Source organism: Gadus morhua, chromosome 15, assembly GCF_902167405.1.
Source record: "Gadus morhua chromosome 15, gadMor3.0, whole genome shotgun sequence".
Lineage (NCBI taxonomy): Eukaryota > Metazoa > Chordata > Actinopteri > Gadiformes > Gadidae > Gadus > Gadus morhua.
The window spans coordinates 12,276,585-12,294,548 of record NC_044062.1 but is presented as its reverse complement, the minus strand read 5'-3'; the positions used below and the strand labels follow the sequence as shown (position 1 = coordinate 12,294,548).

Here is a 17,964-nt window from a genome sequence, read left to right as displayed (position 1 = left end):
CAGGTGGTGAATGATGTTGCCACACGCCCCTTATGTACCTCATTTGTTGTCCAATTGTACATTGAGAGTGAAGTAGAGGAGGTGGGGCTGGGCTGGTGTGGTAGGGTGGGGTGGGGTGCATTCGTTTTGATTCTCCCATGCAGCACAAGGTTGGGTAAGACGGGCGGTGCGTCATGTAAAAGTAAAAGACCTGGCATCAAATGAAAGATTGTTTAAAGTCAGAGCTGCCAAGTCTTTATGCCTGTCATCTATCTTGTTGCCGATACATCAAACTCACTTCATGGCAGAGTCATAAAAATGTATGAGAATGTAAATGGCTGGGTGACCCATTCATCTTGTTTAAAGTGGCAAATATAACGCGCTCCTCAGTCTTGGTGATAAACTCGCGCTCCGCTTTTTTATGAAGGATTCATTGTTGATGGTAAAAATGTTTCTGAATTTCATTATGGTTACAGGTAAAGTCGCTGTCCAATAAGCTACTCCGCAATCCACATGTAACCTGGTTGCACCTGGGAGGCCAATCAGAATGCAAGTTCCAAAAGAAAGGATTCCTAATGGCAGTAGGAATCTTATTTCGTGCCATCCTGCAATTTCTTTTACGTTTATTAGACATTTTTAAAATGACTCATTGCTGTATTCAAATCTGTCCTTATTCCTGACATATTTCCTGAACAATGATGTCCTTCAGTGAGGCAGAGTACGTGATTGACTACAGTTGGACTATACATAACTTAACTCACGATTGGACAGGCTAGGGAATTAATTTATCACTGGGGCCGTTTTTATCCCTGACTTGCACTCATATATACACACACAGACACACACACAGACACACTCACACACGCGTTCAGGTCTATGCACCTAGACACACACACACCCCAGAATGTGTGGTGTATGATACCGCAAGGAATTAATTTATTACTGTGGCAGCATTGGTCCCTGACACACACATACGTGGACACATAAAAATGTATCTCTCTCTCTGACACACACACACACACAAGCACACACATAAGCACACACACACACCCACACGCACACGCGCACAGACACACACACACACACACACACACACACACACACACACACACACACACACACACACTACAGACGACAGGCCCAAGTACACTGAGGTGGTTTATGGTTCTTGTCAGTTGGAGGGCGTGATGAAGTAATGATTAATAACGGGGATGTTTGGAAATGTAAATGTCTGCTGTAGCACAAACAAACCAGTGGGGCTTCTGGCCGTGATTAAACGGACATTTCACAAGCGATTGAGCATGCAAAAAGTCATCCATTTCCCCCCCCACTCACCGCCATATTCCTCCTCACTGTGCAAACAGCAACACGGGAACCCCTTATCCCGTGAAGTCGGCTAACGTTATATGAGGGTCTATACGTGTTTATTATATGCACACACACACACACAGGCTATTGAAGACAGACCGCGGTCTCAATTTACGTAACCGCAGGTATTTCCTGATTAGGTAATTCATGTCGGCGAACAGGGTTCTAAGATCGACTCTAGCGCGCCATGTCCTGCGACCATTATTATTATATCTCAAGCCCGCGTCCGGGAAAGCGGACTGTAAGTTGTCAACGCTTTTCCTTTCACGCTCATCAGGGCCCATAACCGGAGGTCTGATTTGTCGTAAATCATTGCTTTTATGAAATGGTGAGAATTGGACGGGGAGGGGAGTCACGTCAGGAGAGGCTTTTATCGATCCAGCTTGTGAATGGCAACCGGTTCCATAGCCACCTTCGAACTTCCCTGAAGGTATTTTGTATTTACAGCGCTTGTTAGTATAAAAGTAGACAGCATTCTGTCATAGAGGGGCTTTTTCTTTTCTTTTTTCTTTATGTTTTAAAAAGATATGCCAACCGACAACGCGCGTGCCTCTATGTGAGTGCGTGCGTGCTGTGTTTGTTGAAGGTCGTTCGTCATCTGGCTGTCACCTCGACGACAGCTTTTGACAGACAGGGAGACAAGAGAGGCGTACTTTGGCGGTTTCCACTGTGAGTAAACAATGACAAAAGCCTCGGTGAGCTAATGTTTTTGAGGGCCTCGGTGTTGTTGACATAAGCTTGAAGTCAGATGTCCGCAACGATATGTTTCACAGTGAAATCACCGGCTACGCTGAAAATGGTCATTATTGGCTCTTGGACTAAAGACTGCTCAATGACCAAATCATTAGTTTAAAGCCCATGGAAAAGGAAAAAGGTAAAAGAAAAATTGCTAAGTAACAGGCTTACCACATCTACACAAGCTTCATCGGAAAGTCAGGGTGCGACCAAGTGCACAAAGTGTGACCAAGATGAAGAGGCCTAGGTGGTATAGGGTTTAATGATCTGCTTTCCTATCTGTATTAATCTATGTCTATCATATGTAAGTAAGATAAAATCAACGTCACCGGTAAACACTCACTTACAGTTGAGTTACTCCCTCCTTCATTTAGCCACATAATTCCTTTTCTCATAACACGGCATAATAGCCCAGCGGCCATATCATTCTCACTTTTTACCCCATAACTACTAATTATAATTATGAATAACTGTAATTACGCCCTACTTCCCTGCCACGTTCGGACGGACTAAGGCGTATGCTGCGCACATTAAAACATACTATCGGTATTTTTTTTAAATAATGTACTGTTTAGCCCACCAATTACAGCGCTGAAGGCTCAGTCCCTGTGTTGTATTATATTACGATGTGTTTTTTGGTGTTTGGTGTTTGTGTGTGGGGACTGCGTCTCGTGGTGAGAGGTGGATGTGGGTTATTAAGGAGTGTACTGGTAGGGGTCCCACCCCAGCATGGAGGCCCGTGAAATGGTGTGCTCTTATGGAGACAAATCACCCTCAGGCCACAGGGTTTCAATGAAAGGGGACATAGTTAGAGTACATAAATATAGCCTTAGGAAGCACCGCTAACCATGTGATACACTCAAAACTCAGCTTAGCGTAGTACATAAAGAGACCGGGCGGTTACAGCAGGCTAGTAATGGAGTTCATAGTGAGGTAGAGCTAGCTAAAGCCTGCAGCTAGTTATATTGCATTTTTTTTTTTGTTATTTTTTGATAGAATTTTTAGACTAGATTTAAATTTTACATAGAAAGGAAGACCTTCCAAACTCGATGCCAAGGCAGACTGGTTGGCAGCAGCTTTTCATTCCAAAGCTTCATTCCAAAGTGACTTACGATTGATATACATGTAATTCATGTGGCGGTATGGGTTAGAGATTATCTTAATCAAGGATGCCTATGGACGATACTGGCAGACATTGGTTGTTGAAACCAAAGACCCTTTGGCTTGAGAGTCAAAGACCCTCCCCCCACCTCTGACTAGTCTATCCTGTTCTATGAATTATGAACATTAATAGCAGCCATAATAGGGTCGTATAAATGACTTTGGGACATGAGAGGTGATGGTGTTGGTGGCAGGATGGGGTGGTAATTTTTCACAGCCTTTGCTTATTAAAACATGACAAGCATAGTGGAGTGTGGGAAAAGTGTCATGTGATAACAAGCGTAACATATAGAATGAATAGGTGAGAGAGGCACACAAAGACACAAGGAAGTCAATTGTAACCAAATATATAGTCAAAATATATGTATATATATATATAAATACCTATTCCATCTTTGTATAAGTAAGTGATTAAAGTATAAAGTATGAAGTATAAAAAAAAACGGGGACAAAGTACCAAATTGACCTCGGACAAAATTGTAGGGCAGCATTGTAAAGTGCAGTTTAGCATTGTATGATATTGGTGTACAACTACTGTATGTGAGCTATTTAATAACCACTATGGGTAGGATTAAAGATATATCTGAACAATCATTGTGTGTGGTCAATAAGATCATTCTTCCAGAGGTTTGCTGACTCTTATCATTATTAACAGATACAGGCAGATTTGCAGTTGTGTCTTCCTCGTTGAAAAGAGGCCCTAAAAATGGCATCTTGTTATAGTTGAAGAGCTGCCTTTAACAGAGTCTTACATTGTATAACTCATTGTCGTCTTTGTGCGTAACATTATCATGTCAGACTCCCATCCAACACACTCCGACAGTCTGACATCTGAGTGTTTCACTGTGAAACACAGTATCACACTGCTCATGGATCCAATTAGCAATTACAGCTTTGAAGTTCACAAGATTAAAATTAAATAAAAATGTTAAAAAAATGAACATTTCACATTTCACGGTTGACTTTGCTGTCATTTTTCGTATTTATTCACAGCTGTCACCTCTGATTCTCTTGCTTTGCTGCAGACTAACCCGGTGAAGTTCCATAAGACTTCAGGCTGAAATCATGCCGGAACTCAAGCCCCAGTATTTCCAATATTATTATCTGTTACAGTTATAGTTGATGTTCCCTAGAATGTCATTCACCCTTCTTTGTAAAACATTCTAGAAATTCACAGAAGCCTAGGATAGCTTTTAGGAACTTTATAATATATTTTTAATACCACAACAACAACAAGCAGAAGAATAACTTTCTATGCTGCGACAGCTTTATGAGTTAATTGCACATTCATTTATATCATTTATATGAATTATTCTTACATCGGCCATTAAGGTGAGAGAGATAAAGCCGGTGTTAAGAATTGGCCAGGTGAGGTATGCCCTGGGCCTGCATTCATGGCGAGAAAAGGGTGGCTCCATTATAACCTCAGATCCCTATCAACAACAGGTGCTAGCTAGAGTCAACAAACCCGTGATTAATCGGCAGGCTATCACTTATCCTCATAAAAGCATACGTCTAATAACTAATGAACTGCCAAACGGGGTTAAACATTAAAGGGAAACGCTGTGTTACGGAGCAGGCATGATGGCAAAGGATTGGCGGCATCCATGCAATGAAAGTGGAGAATGACTTAGTAATGAGTAATATTATTATGACGGCTTGTTTGCCAACCTTAGAGCCAGGCACAGACTCCTGCTGAGTTCTCTTTGAACCCCCGCGCGCCTCGGATGACAAAAACAAACATTTGAGGGAAAGCAGAGCCATTCATATTTCATAATGGTGCTCTCATGTGAACAGCCGAGGTAAAAAAAACAACATCAAATATTTAAAACAGATATATTTATCGCACGCGCCGCACCAGACAAATCTGATTACCTCTGTTGGTTGGAGGGGGGCGGCTAGGCCTTCTCTATGACACACGCACGCACACAGAAAGACAGACAGACAGACAGACACACACACACACACACACACACACACACACACACACACACACACACACACACACACACACACACACTCACGGGAAACCAGACGAGAAGGTTCCTTGGGCTGTGCTGTGTTCATGACACCCTGTTTGCTCGTCAAGTGCAGAGCAGTGCTATTAATCAGTGTTGAAAGGCCTCCCATCCATCCAACCCCGAAACGGAAGGGCTGCCGACTGCACCGCCGCTGCTGCTGCTGCTGCCTAGCGTGGAAACGGTTTAAAAAGCCAGCCGCGGTCCACACGATGGCCATTAAAAGCAACAGAGAGCCGTATCACTGTGGCGTTATTTTTCTTTTTTTTTTAACCGAGAGCCAGCCTTGTAAATCAGCGGCAGCGTCATGTAAGGAAACGTGGCGTAAATGGTTGACTGAGAAATGCGTATATGGAGCGACTGACTGAGTGCTCCCGCGCCTGGCACTGAGGGCGTTTAAAGGCCTGTGTCAGTGGCAATCTCTCTGTGGTCCTGTCAACTTTAGTCACCGGCAATTTATTTAAGTTGATTTCAAAATGATGCATATCGAAAATGTGGCACCCTGACACTTCTGCTTGGTATGGTTGAGTTTATGCATAATTTGTATGTATCGTGTGTGTGTGTGTGTGTGTGTGTGTGTGTGTGTGTGTGTGTGTGTGTGTGTGTGTGTGTGTGTGTGTGTGTGTGTGTGTGTGTGTGTGTATAGTGTGTGGGGGTGCATGTATCTGTTTGTGCATGACTGTTTTTGTTACAGCTCTCCATATATAATATGGCACAGAATAACTAGACAAGTTACCCAAGGTGTTACTGAGTTGTTATATTTTAAACAATTTAATTGATAATGAAGAAGAATGACAATATTTTTTTCCTATGGCAGAATGTCATTAAACAGGTTTTCTATGAAACACACCTACGTCTAAGCTCTTTCTTTGCACAGCTGCTGAAATATTCTGTTTGTAATTTGTCAGAAACGGGGGTTTATTCCTGAACGCCGTCATTTGAGATCCATCCTGTCGACAGACTTCAGTGTGAGTGACACACTCATCAAACTAAAAAATCCTTCTCGCCTGAGGGAAGTGTGATACCTGTCAAATTGCAGATATCTTTTAATGTTGCCAACTCAAATGCATGTCATGGCAAATGCCAAGTCATTACATGGCTGTTCATTGTCGGATTCCTCTTATTTACCCAAGGTTTCCAATGATCCCTTCGCCTGTCTTCCACCTTTATTTCCTGGTAGGGAGAATCATCACCGTGACAGTTTTTCCATCTTCAAACTTTAACTGGATTTCGGTTGCTGTTTGTTTTTTTCTCTCTTTGCGATTCCAAACGTGGGCGTGGAGGCTCTGTGGCTGCCTTTCTTGCATTCATTGCAAAGCCTGTCTGACGCAGTTGACAGCCCTTGCCAACTATACCTTTCAATCTGAAAGTAAATTATCTTAAACAGCTTCCTGGATGTGAGGTGCTTGACAGTCTGTCTTGTGCTTTCGGCTCCTGTAGGTCTACTGTCTATCTCTAGGGGGCGCGGTTCAGCTCAAAGATTGGGCCGGAAAGATCAGACACCACAACGAACTCTGCAACCTAATGTCAGAATAATCCAACGTGGTTTAAGTGGTGAAGTGGTAAATTGTGCATTGCTATATTAGCTCATTGGTATGTGATCATTCTTTTGCATATTGTAGCCACGTAGATACAAGCAGCAGACTTAAGACAATTATTCAAATACGTTTATCCTCAGAATTCGGGAGAACAGTGGGAGAGGTTGGTTGGTAAGGTTTGTAGGTATGGTGCAGAACGAAAAAGTGTGGAATCACATAAAAGTTGACTGTTGTAAACCCTTAATTAGTATCCCCTAGTCTGAACTTGCCCTTTTACCAGCCCGAACAAGTCAAACTAATCTAAGCTAACCTAAACTAGCGTAAATAAGCTTGAAATATGGCCAAGAACTAGCCTGAACCTTCCAAACTCGCTATGAAGTGCAGTGTCCACCACCATGGATAATAAGGACCCACGGTCAGATGCTGTAGCATGTGTTATGCAGCTGAATCTTGATGAATGGGTGTGATGGTCAAGATGTGATTGGGCTGGGAAAGCTAGTAAGAGCGAAAGTGAGAGAGAGAACTTCTGGCCAGACTGAAGAATCACTGTCTAAACAAAGATAAAGACCTCTTGGATAACTGTCAATCACAATGATATAAAAAATAAAAAAAAAGTTCCCTGTAGGCCTACTATGTCGTTTAGCAATTAGTTTTCATGTTATAGATTTGATATTTGAATGTTGCCATTATTCTCCTGTAATCGCATACATGCCAGGTAATGAGCAATAGCAAATCCTCTGAATATTTCAATACACCGACTAGCCAACACTGGTAATAGCCCAATTCCTAAAGTAATGTTAGCTTAGAATAATGTATGGGTGGCCTATTGCACATTCCCTGCAATGCACGCTGCATATACAGTGCAGGAGACAATATAACAAAATACACATCCGCCGGAGGTAATTGAAGGTTCACAGTTAACATGGAAATACATTAAAGTAATAAAAGTGATGCAAGGCCCCCAATATTTCTTGGGCCTGTTCCCCCCCCCCCCCCCCCCCCCCCCCTCTCTCTCTCGCCGCACGTCTCACCCAATTTGTCTCCCAGTCAGGCCCATTAGTCTCCCCCTCTCTGTGCCGTCCCCCTAATGCGCTGGCGCGCCTGCGAACGCCGCGGATCAATTGGTGATACATCGCCGCATCATCGCTTTACTGCATGCGGATGAGTTGAGAAATGTCCCCTCCACCCCGCTCTCCCCCACCGACTGCCTCTTATTTCCTTGGAGAAGTCTCTATTGAAAGTCATACAAGAGTAAACAACCAACAAACAGGACTCGGTTGATGCCGGCTGGGAAGTGGACATTTTTGTTGCGATGCTGACATGAATGAATAGCCCAGTAATGTTTTGGCTGGTAATAGTTGAATAGTTTATATCAGCTTGGTAAATATGGAGCTCGTAAATCACATAAGTGTTATGCATTGTAGCGTTTCGCACCGCGCCACGTCTCAAGAGTGCAGAGGATAGCATCGTGCTGCAGAGGGTACTTATATATACCCTTATACGTACGGACTGCAGAAGTGCCGTCTGAATCGTCAATTACAATTCATCATGTCGGCATCGAAGGGTCTATGTTGCACCTAATGGAAGATGGAAGAATCTATGAGTGAGTCATTCTAATAGGGGCTCCACATGAACATCAAGTTGACATCATATACTGGTCATTATAGGGCCGGACTTTACAAGGATCAGGATTGACTTATGGAAGGGGACGGATCACCCCACAAGAACAGCAATTACGTGATGGAGTGAAACCTCAACCTTTGGAGAAAAATGAGCAAGGAAGAAACTGTAACGGAAAATGGCGTTTATCTCCAGATAACCAAGAGGTCTTTGTGAGCAGTGAAGGAGGAGATAGCATAGCTCCGCACAAACACGTGTGTTTTGGATGCCTGCAAGAGATTCTCATATCATACAGCTTTGAAATATAATGCTAATCATGTGATCACAGAGTGGCATTCCCTCAAGACGTCAGACTAAGCAGTAGTAATTGAAAACAAAAGATTCAAATGATTCTTTTGCTATCTTCATCCATGACAGAAACAGGCACATGGTCCTACAAGCATCCCACCTATTAAGGTATCCGGGTGGCCTAGCGGAGGCATTTCCATAAAATATTCATTGACGGAAAGTATAAATAGGCATAATTATCCAAAATACTAAAAGACCGTGGTCCAGCATTGATCCTTATGTTCACGCACACAGAAAACAAAATAACCTAAATTAGGCTGTCTAGGCACGGGGAATGTGTTCTGCCTGTCGGACTGGAGTGGCGTAGCCGTAGACAGATCAACAGCGCCGTCTCGCTAGTCTCACTCCCCTCACGTCACCCGTATTCGCACTTTACATTTGTGAAACAATGAGAAGGGAAAGTACATACCGTGCGAAAAAAAAGCTTGGGAGGGATTTGGGCTGGATTGACCTCCATTAGAAGTCCGCCGCCGGGGGTCACTGGGATCTATCTGCCATGAGCCTGGCGCTTTGCTCCTGATGGATTGAACATTTGACCAGTGACTACATTTTAGCTGAGAAAGAAAAAAAAAAGAAGAGACATTTTTAAGTTTTTGGTTGACATATACATATTCATTAAGTTTTAAAATAAATATTTTGGCTCTGTACATTTGTATTATATATATATATATACATATATATATCTCATATATATATATATATATATACTTATATTTTTCATTATACATTTTTTATATTATTTTTCAAATTGTGTTTGTCTTTAATTTCTTCTTTGTCTAACTTCCTGCTTCAACACGAGATAAAGTACTATATAAAGTCATAGTCCTTGTCTTTGTTTTTCTATGAAGGGTGGCAGTAGCTCAGGAGGTAGAGCGTGTTTACTGGTGTTCCCCGGCTCCTCCTACCTGAGAAGGAGGTAAGAGGTGTCTCTGAGCAAGGCACCGGACCCTAACTGCTCCCGACGGGCTGGAGTATTGGGCCTTATTTTGGAAGTAGACTCCTCCCTTTGGTAAGGGAGGATTGAGCCTGTATTATTAAGACGCTGAGAAAGGATTTGGGTTTGAACTCCTTGGTCTGCAGTCTACCTGTAGCCTACCCCTATCACCTCCTTAATGACATGTCTGGATATTCATAAAAGCAAAACATCTCCTAAATACTAAGTACATTAAGTAATACTGGATACTTTACTGATTTCCAAGTACAGTGAGTAGTACTACATAATATTGTCCTAGATTACTAAGTACAGTAAATACTACTGAATACTGTTCTTGATAACTAAATTCAGTAAGTATTACTGAAAGTCCTAAGTACAGTATTCAGAGTGCATACTCCTTCCTGGTGAGGAGGAGTAAGTACATGGTATGTTTACGAGCAAACAGAGCCTGGGTTTTATCTTGCACTATTTTCGTTTTTTACAGCTTCATTACCGCGAACACACAGTGTGTAAAGTGTGTATTTCAACAACTGGTGACTTCATAAATCACACGCTGAGATAACACCTGCCCAGGGGTTTACCTAATATAACACCTTGCTTGCCAGCGTTATCATTTAAAGCCTTGCCGCGGAAGAGGTATAACAAGTAAACTTTTAGGGGAAACATGCACTTAGAGATAATCATTTCAGGGAGAGAGAACCTACCTCCTAGAATGTTAGAAATGCACAAAAGATGTGTGCAATGACGAAGGGTTTTGAAAAAAATACTTAACAAGAAGAAAAGCAGTAACCGTGATTCAACGACGATAATTGCGGTGCGGTGGACACAGTCAACAAGTCTGGAACTACAAAGTGCACCAAGTAGAAGGATAAAACCAGAGCAAACACAGAACACACACGGATATTAACGCACTGCGTACATGTGTAGGTTTTGTTGTTTGAATGAGAAATAGGTTTGGAATCAAACAATCTTCCCAGCTGATAAAGAAAACAAAGCCAACAGTGTATGAGAGATAATAATGGTTCTTATGTGACTTATATCGGGCACAGGGTTGAGCATTAGCGTAGCTTAAACGTGTTGACACAGCTGTTAGTCAAACTATAGGCCCGGCCACAGCAGACCGCGACGTTCCTTTATATTACACCCACTAATTAAAGCTTTAGTAGTGGTAGTTCGGCTGTTGAGTTTTTTTTGTGTGTGTGTGTGTGTGTGTGTGTGTGTGTGTGTGTGTGTGTGTGTGTGTGTGTGTGTGTGTGTGTGTGTGTGTGTGTGTGTGTGTGTGTGTGTGTGTGTGTGTGTGTGTGAGAGTGTGTGTTTTAGTCATGTCCTTGGACAATCCCCAAACCCAGATGTCCTGTGGACGTCCCTCTCGCTCTCTCTCTCTCACTCTCTCGGACATTCTTTCTCTCTCTCTCCCATATCTGTGTGTGTCTCTCTCTCTGTCTCCCTCTCTCTCGCTGAGTTCCAACACAGCTTAAATGGCCGTATAGTTTATAGTTTATAGGTGATAACAGGTTTTGAAGAGATATCTGGATAAACAAAATTGACCTTTTGAAAAGTAATTTTGTCCTCATAACATTCTTGTTTTTGTAAAATGTAAAGTTTTTTGTGTATTATTGTATTATTCCACCTAACATTGGTTTGATAGCCTATTGAAATAGCCATCAGTATAGGCCATTCGATTTGAATTGGGTTTTTCCGAAAAAAACACAGCCAAAGCCAGAGTTTAGATTCCTAACTGTAAAAAATCTATCTGTTACATAGAGTTTTGTGTAAAAAAGTGGTGGAAAAATCTTAAAAGAACATATCCCAGACTGTGTGATGACAACAAGATGTGATCTGATAGGATCTGTAATATATCTACAGTGTTTTATTCTGACATTAAAACCATGCGTTACAATCTCCAACGACAGTCTATCTTTGAAGTGCAACTGCGTATTCGTGAAGTTATGCAGAGATCTTTCACTCCATCCAAATTACACATCGAAGTCCGTTTACACCATGTAATATTGCATTCAGTTTTTTATATACATGTCTTTGGTTTGTGTCTCATATCTGGAAGAACTGAAAGGGATTTTCTGCTGTACCCTTGCCTTGGGTATTTATGCAAGTCCAAATTATTATTATTTAGAAAAAAGCCGGTCTCTGTTCATGTTATTGTCTGAAATTAGTCGACTTGGTCCAGTTGGAACTTGACGATTTAATTATTATATAATATTAACAATATGTTAGACTCATACTGAAATTTCAAGAACTCAATAAAAGCCAAATGTAGGCCATTATAATATTTTATAATAGCGTCATTATTGATGTTTGTATATTTAAAGCATGCAAAAATAAAAAGCCTTGTTTTTATGTAATGTTGAAATTTTCATTATTAATACAGATATTTAGATTGCAAACTAATTTGTAATAGTCTGTACTGGTAAATTACACAGCCGAATTGCCAATAGGAAATCGAATTTTTAAATTCTTAAATTGTCCTCTCTCGCCTCCTATCTCAAAAGTCTACCGTGAGTACAGCACTCAGCACACACAGCGAGGGCGGGTAATTCATGCACACATGTGCCTGCCTGTTCCTCTGGTGACAGGCCCGGGGAGGAGGGGCACATGATAAATTGCCTTCCACCGGGGACCGCCGAACACAGCCACCGTGATGTGGGTAAAAATGGAAATTGCTCCCTTTCACCGTCATTACATCAGTTTGGGGGAGCGCGTGTGGGCCGCCAGACAGAAACACTACTATGTAGTGGAGTTTGTCACTGTGTGTGTGTGTGTGTGTGTGTGTGTGTGTGTGTGTGTGTGTGTGTGTGTGTGTGTGTGTGTGTGTGTGTGTGTGTGTGTGTGTGTGTGTGTGTGTGTGTGTGTGTGTGCGTGCGCGTGTGTGTGCGCGCATGTTTGTGTTTCTGTTGCAACAAAAAGCAGACTGGGGTTTAAAAAAAACGAAACACAGTGGGGTCGTTAATAGGAACCTAGGCTTGGATCTTGGAAACATTTAGTGGCTATCCACCCTCAATTTCGATTGAAAAGTTATTTTAAAGATTAGGCCTTTATAAATAGTCTAAAAACGACCATATCCTAATGACCCTGCTCAATTCCTATCACATAGAACTAGGTGACCAAAGCCTCTCCTTATTTTACGTCCAACACTTTAAGTGGTGTGGTTTATGCACATCCAGCGCGAGAGGTCAGGGGCTATCGGTAGCAGCTGGGAACAGATCTGACGCGTCTCACGTTCTGTCGGCAGAACCGGAATCTAGTGTCAGGAGACCCGCGAAACCAGACCGACCCAACATGGAGGCCGTGGACCCCTTCCTCCATAAACCCTTAACATGGAGGCCGTGGACTTCTTCCTCTATGCTCCTAACATGGAGGCCGTGGACCTCTTCCTCCATAAGTCCTTAACATGGAGGCCGCGGACCTCTTCCTTCATAAGCTCTTAACATGGATACCGTGGACCTCTTCCTGTAGTCTTAACATGGATGTGTGATTATTTCGTAGTGACAAATCACTTATTTACCATTTGAGTTTCGTAATTTGGAAAGTTTCAAAGGTAGGTTGAACAAAAGGTTTTACGACCGCTTTTGTTTCATAAATAATTTATGCTACGTTTTCCCTGGTCTTTATGTAATAATAATCCAATGTTTTTCTAAATAAAAGGCTTTATTTTAACCAGATAAAGTGAGCTAAAGGCCTATTTTACTTGATACCGTGTCGTGACCACTGTCGGATGAAGGAGTTGTATAAAGAGTTATAGCCTGGTAGGCCGAAAGGCACTTTAGATTCGAGGGCACAGGCCTACATCATTATTAGTAGATGCTAAATGCTTGGGTCGTATTATTCCTAATGAGTTTGGTATAATTTCATCACCATTTACAATAACACTTTGGCAACTTATTTTGGAAATCCAATATGATAAGTGGACATGTATTATTTTATAATATTATATTTATTGTGAGGGAAAACAAACTACATGTTTGAAGTTAATCATTCCCGATCCTTGAATGCATTTTATTTTGCTGCCGTCTTCATGTTTAAGATAACCTCGTTTAACACATTTGAGTAAATAATGTAGACCAATTTACCTTTTTAGCCTAGTCGAGTAAAAAAGTTTATTCAAACACACAGACACACACATACACAGGCACACCCACACAGACACACTTTAAACTTCCTCTCTCAAAAATGTAGTTAAGGTAAATTAAAAATATTACTAATATAATTCATATTAATAATTCTAATAATGTAATATATAATATAACTTGCTAATATTTGTGCTCTTAGGTAAATGTTGTGACTTCTGAGTTTGCACACTTGAAGTTAACGTCAAGGACATTGCTTCGATGTAACTGATTGACAATTTTTTAGGTGAAGGTGAATAAGTTATATTTAAATTAAACCCAAAGTTCGAGGCTTAGGCTACTTGAAATCAAAAATGAGGCAAGCGGACATATGGAACATAGTTGTTTCTTATTTTTTTTCCAGAATACATACAAAAAAATACCATTTCTCTCTCCATGGTATACACCTGAAAAATAATGGCAATTTAAAATTAAGTGGACAGTTTGGAATTTAAGAAACAAACATGCATGTCAATTATTTTCCTCTCATGAGGCATTAAATAAGAACAATACAATCATAGCAATTGCAAATTAACATTGAAATGATGAACCCTACTTTATTAGTACTCTAACATGTGTTTTCACATTATCTATAGAGTTCAATTTAAACATAATGCACTTTTTTCAGTTGCTCAAATATGTTCCATTTGCAGCTATTACCGTCTGCTTTTAAGCCGACATAAATAAATACAGTTGAGTCCACGGATCCCGTCCTTGTGTGGAACGCTGTCATAAACGTCTTTATTTTCATTTTTTTTTTAGAACTATAAACTCTTTTTAAAGTCTCTTCTCTTTCTCTCTCTCTGTGTCTCTCACTGGTATCCAAGCGCTGATGCTGTTGTCAGTCTCTGGCCGTACAGTGCATAGGGAGAGTAGTAGGGGCCAGTGGCTGCCGGCACGGGGACAGGGCCCCCCGGCTGGGGCAGAGGGCTTTTGGAGTACGGGTGGTAACGACCACTGAGTCCCAACGTGTGATGTGGGCTCCGGAGGGACAGCGTCCCCGGGCTCCCAGGCCCTCCCGACTGGGGCATGTGCATATGGCAAGCCATCGCCGCCGCGGCGGCACTGGCCAAAGACGAAGAGCTGGGGTAGCCAGACATCAACTTCTCGGCTCCCGTGAAAGCCGTGTGTGTCCTCAGGTGGTTCAGGAGCTCCTCTGAGCTGGAGAACCGCTTGTCACAGGGCCCGTTGGCCGACACCCAGTTACAGACGTGGGGGAGAGGGTCGTTGGGCAGCATGAACCCGTACGGGTACAGTGGATGTCCACTGAACGAGGGCGCCGAGGAGTGGACCCCGTGCAGGGGGTGCGTTGGATACATGAGCGGGTAGCCGGACTTCAGGACGTTCGCTGCAGCCGCTGCGGCTGCTGCAGATTCGTGCGTGCAGGACGCACTCGCTGCGCCCGCGAGGTGACTGGCACAATGGTAGCTGAGGCAGTAAGGGTCTCTGCACAGGCTCGCAGACATGATTGACGGGGGAGAGGCCCCGGCCATGGGGCTAGATCCAGCCTTACTGCAGCCCAGTGAGCTGAGCTGCGCGTTCACCAGACTCCCACCGTGCGGGAGGAAGTGCTGCGGATAACCGGCGTACGCGCCCGCCAAACTCCCGTGGTAAGACATACCGGCTGGGGGCAATGGGAAAACAGTCTGTCCCGGCTTGTACGGAGAAACCGGTGCCACGAGTCCCGAGCCGAGAACCGATGCGGAGGACACGGAAGTTACAGAAGATGAGTCCGAGCAAGAGGTCTTGGAGCCGGCCGCGCAGCTGTCCTGGTGCTGGTTCACCTCCACGTTAATTCCACCACAGCTCACGCTTATCCGGCTGTGGCCCGTGGATCCTCGGCCGTCTGTCGAGTCGTTTTTATTGTTACAGTCTGAGTCCTTTTTGTCATCCCGGTCTCCACACTTTCCCTCTGACGGCATGGGAGACGCGGACGTGCTCGAGTTGGGGCTGCCTGTCCTTGGCGTGAACGGCTGGCAGGTGGCGCTCGGCACTCGGAAACCAGACTTGTCTCCGCCGGAGCCGTTTGAGTCCTTCTTATCAGAGGGTTTGGAGTACGGTTTGAAGCTAGATTTGTCATCCACACCGATGTCACTCAGTTTCAAAGGCCCAGATTTAGATTCCTTGTCACTAGATCCATTCGATGTCACAGAGGATAGTTTGGACGAGGGCGGAGGGTCCGGTTTGCCGATCTGAGAGCAGGTCTGCGCCAGCAGCGCCAACGGGCTTTTCTTGGCATCCAGCTGCAACACAAGAGGAGACGGACGTCGGTCAATAAAGTTAAAAAACGCACAGCGTGGTTTTCTTTAGAAACGCAATGTCTCACTGAAATCCGATTTTATATACAAATAGCGCGACATGCGACTGGGCGGATTGTGTTGCGTATTTACGCACGAATCCAACAACATGGAAGCTAGGTCTACTTTTAATGTTTGTTTCAAAACAGCCGAAACCCACCGAACGGCATAAAAAAAAACCATTGCCGTTATGTTAAACAAATAGGCATGCATTTAACTGATACAATTTGTTTTAAAATGTCACCTTACCTCAATGGGGCTAACCGGAGTGGAAGGCAAAGGCTGCAGATACTCTGGGTGCAGAATGTGTCCAGACCGGGCGGTAAGCATTTTCAAAACCTTGATGGGAAGTCGCCTAGCTTGCCGTGATGGATCAGCCGCTGGTACGGAGTGGAGAAAGGGCTTCTTAATACCCGAAGAGCTACTATTCCGTAAGAGACCGCTCTCCCAGGCTAAAGAAATACGACTATTTTTCAGGGCAGACACTGAAGGCGATGTGATCATGTCCCAATGCGCGGGGTATTAAACGGCAATTCTTTCATCAGATTCATTAAGAAAGAAAATTAAAAAAAAGGCAATCTCTCCTTTCAGAAAAGGTTGAAAATCGTGAAATGTAATCCGAATAGCGAGGAAGAAAGGCTGTGTAATGGAAGATGCGAGGTTATCGCAGATCCGTGTCTGCGTCTTGCACCATGAGCTTCGCGCTGTGTGTGTCTGTGTGCAGCTCTGCGCGCTATACTCCTCAAGTACGAACTGGTAGAAATGTTCGCTTCAAAAGCAGCTGAATTAGTCCGAGATTAAAGCCTTTGCCGCCTTCCAATCAAATGGGACCCTGAGGTGATTGGAGGGTCAAGGGGATGTGACGTTCTCGTCTTTGTAAACTCCTCTATTTTGACAACTCGGGGGAGGAGATAGTGGTTTATATAGTGGTTGGTGTGAACGCTTGCGCTATTTTTTGGAATTGTGTTAAGCGCATTCAGACCGGTCAGCGTAAATGCAGAAGATAATCGGTATAGCCTACGTTTTAGGGAAGTTTACGACAAAGATAATTTGATAATTGTGTTGACGATGTAGGCCTATATTGTAATCGTCAAAGTAAACCAAGTGAAATGATTCGATGTATGTATTCCTTAATTTTTTTGGAACTCGTTAGCGTTTCCGTTCGTCTAGAATGCAACTAGATGATATTCTGCGAGCAAATTAAAAGCAAAGTTTTACGCACGTATACGGAAACATCTTTTTTTCTTCTCCCGTCTCCGGCAAACATAAAACCAACCACTTCAGCTTGAATTCCCAAAACAGACAAGCGTTGACAGGAACGGACCAATGCAGTGATGGAGGGATGTGAATGTCACATGTTTTCAGTATAATATACACCGCCCTTCTATTTCTATCTCCACCCCTCCGTCAACTGTCAATTCTGCTCCACCGCAATCAATCAGTTATTTGTCAGACGCTGTCAATCCAGGCGTGATTTATGTCAGCTATTGTAACTGATTACATGCCAGTTTGACTTGAGGGGGGAAAAGGACAAATGGAGGAAAGAGGCATTCTAAAAGAGATACTTAATTTGAGAGAAATAAATCATACTCGACTTAGATTTAATTTGCAAACTTAGTGACAAGGGGGTAAACTGCGCCGCGAAATGCCATCCTCCCCCTGCACCGTGTGTGGTGTTTTAATAATATGTGCGTAATGGAGCGAATAGCGGAAAGAATGGAAACCAGCGACGCTATTTAAGGACTTTGGAAAATCATTATATTGTAGCACCTCTTCACTTTTACTTGACATTGTCGGAACTTTTTCAAACCTTCGTCGAAGGCTTGGATGTCGAGACCAGTCGGA

General features: G+C 43.1%; 1 protein-coding gene across 1 annotated transcript; it reads right to left on the bottom strand.

Moving 5' to 3' along the window:
* Positions 1–14,150: 14,150 nt before the first annotated feature.
* Positions 14,151–16,952, bottom strand: znf503 (zinc finger protein 503). The gene is made up of 2 exons (XM_030379743.1): positions 16,369–16,952; positions 14,151–16,065 (listed from the first exon to the last, which is right to left on the bottom strand). The coding sequence occupies exons 1-2, from the start codon at positions 16,621–16,623 to the stop codon at positions 14,635–14,637; spliced, it is 1,686 nt and encodes a 561-aa protein (XP_030235603.1). The 5' UTR covers positions 16,624–16,952; the 3' UTR covers positions 14,151–14,634.
* Between the last annotated feature and the right edge of the window lie 1,012 nt (positions 16,953–17,964).

Bases quoted from the DNA above. Each gene is read 5' to 3' on its own strand.
- znf503 (XM_030379743.1), bottom strand. From the start codon at position 16,623: ATGATCACATCGCCTTCAGTGTCTGCCCTGAAAAATAGTCGTATTTCT. The intron at 16,066-16,368 runs GTAAGGTGACAT...CTTGTGTTGCAG, and splicing joins CTCCGGTTAGCCCCATTGAG to CTGGATGCCAAGAAAAGCCC.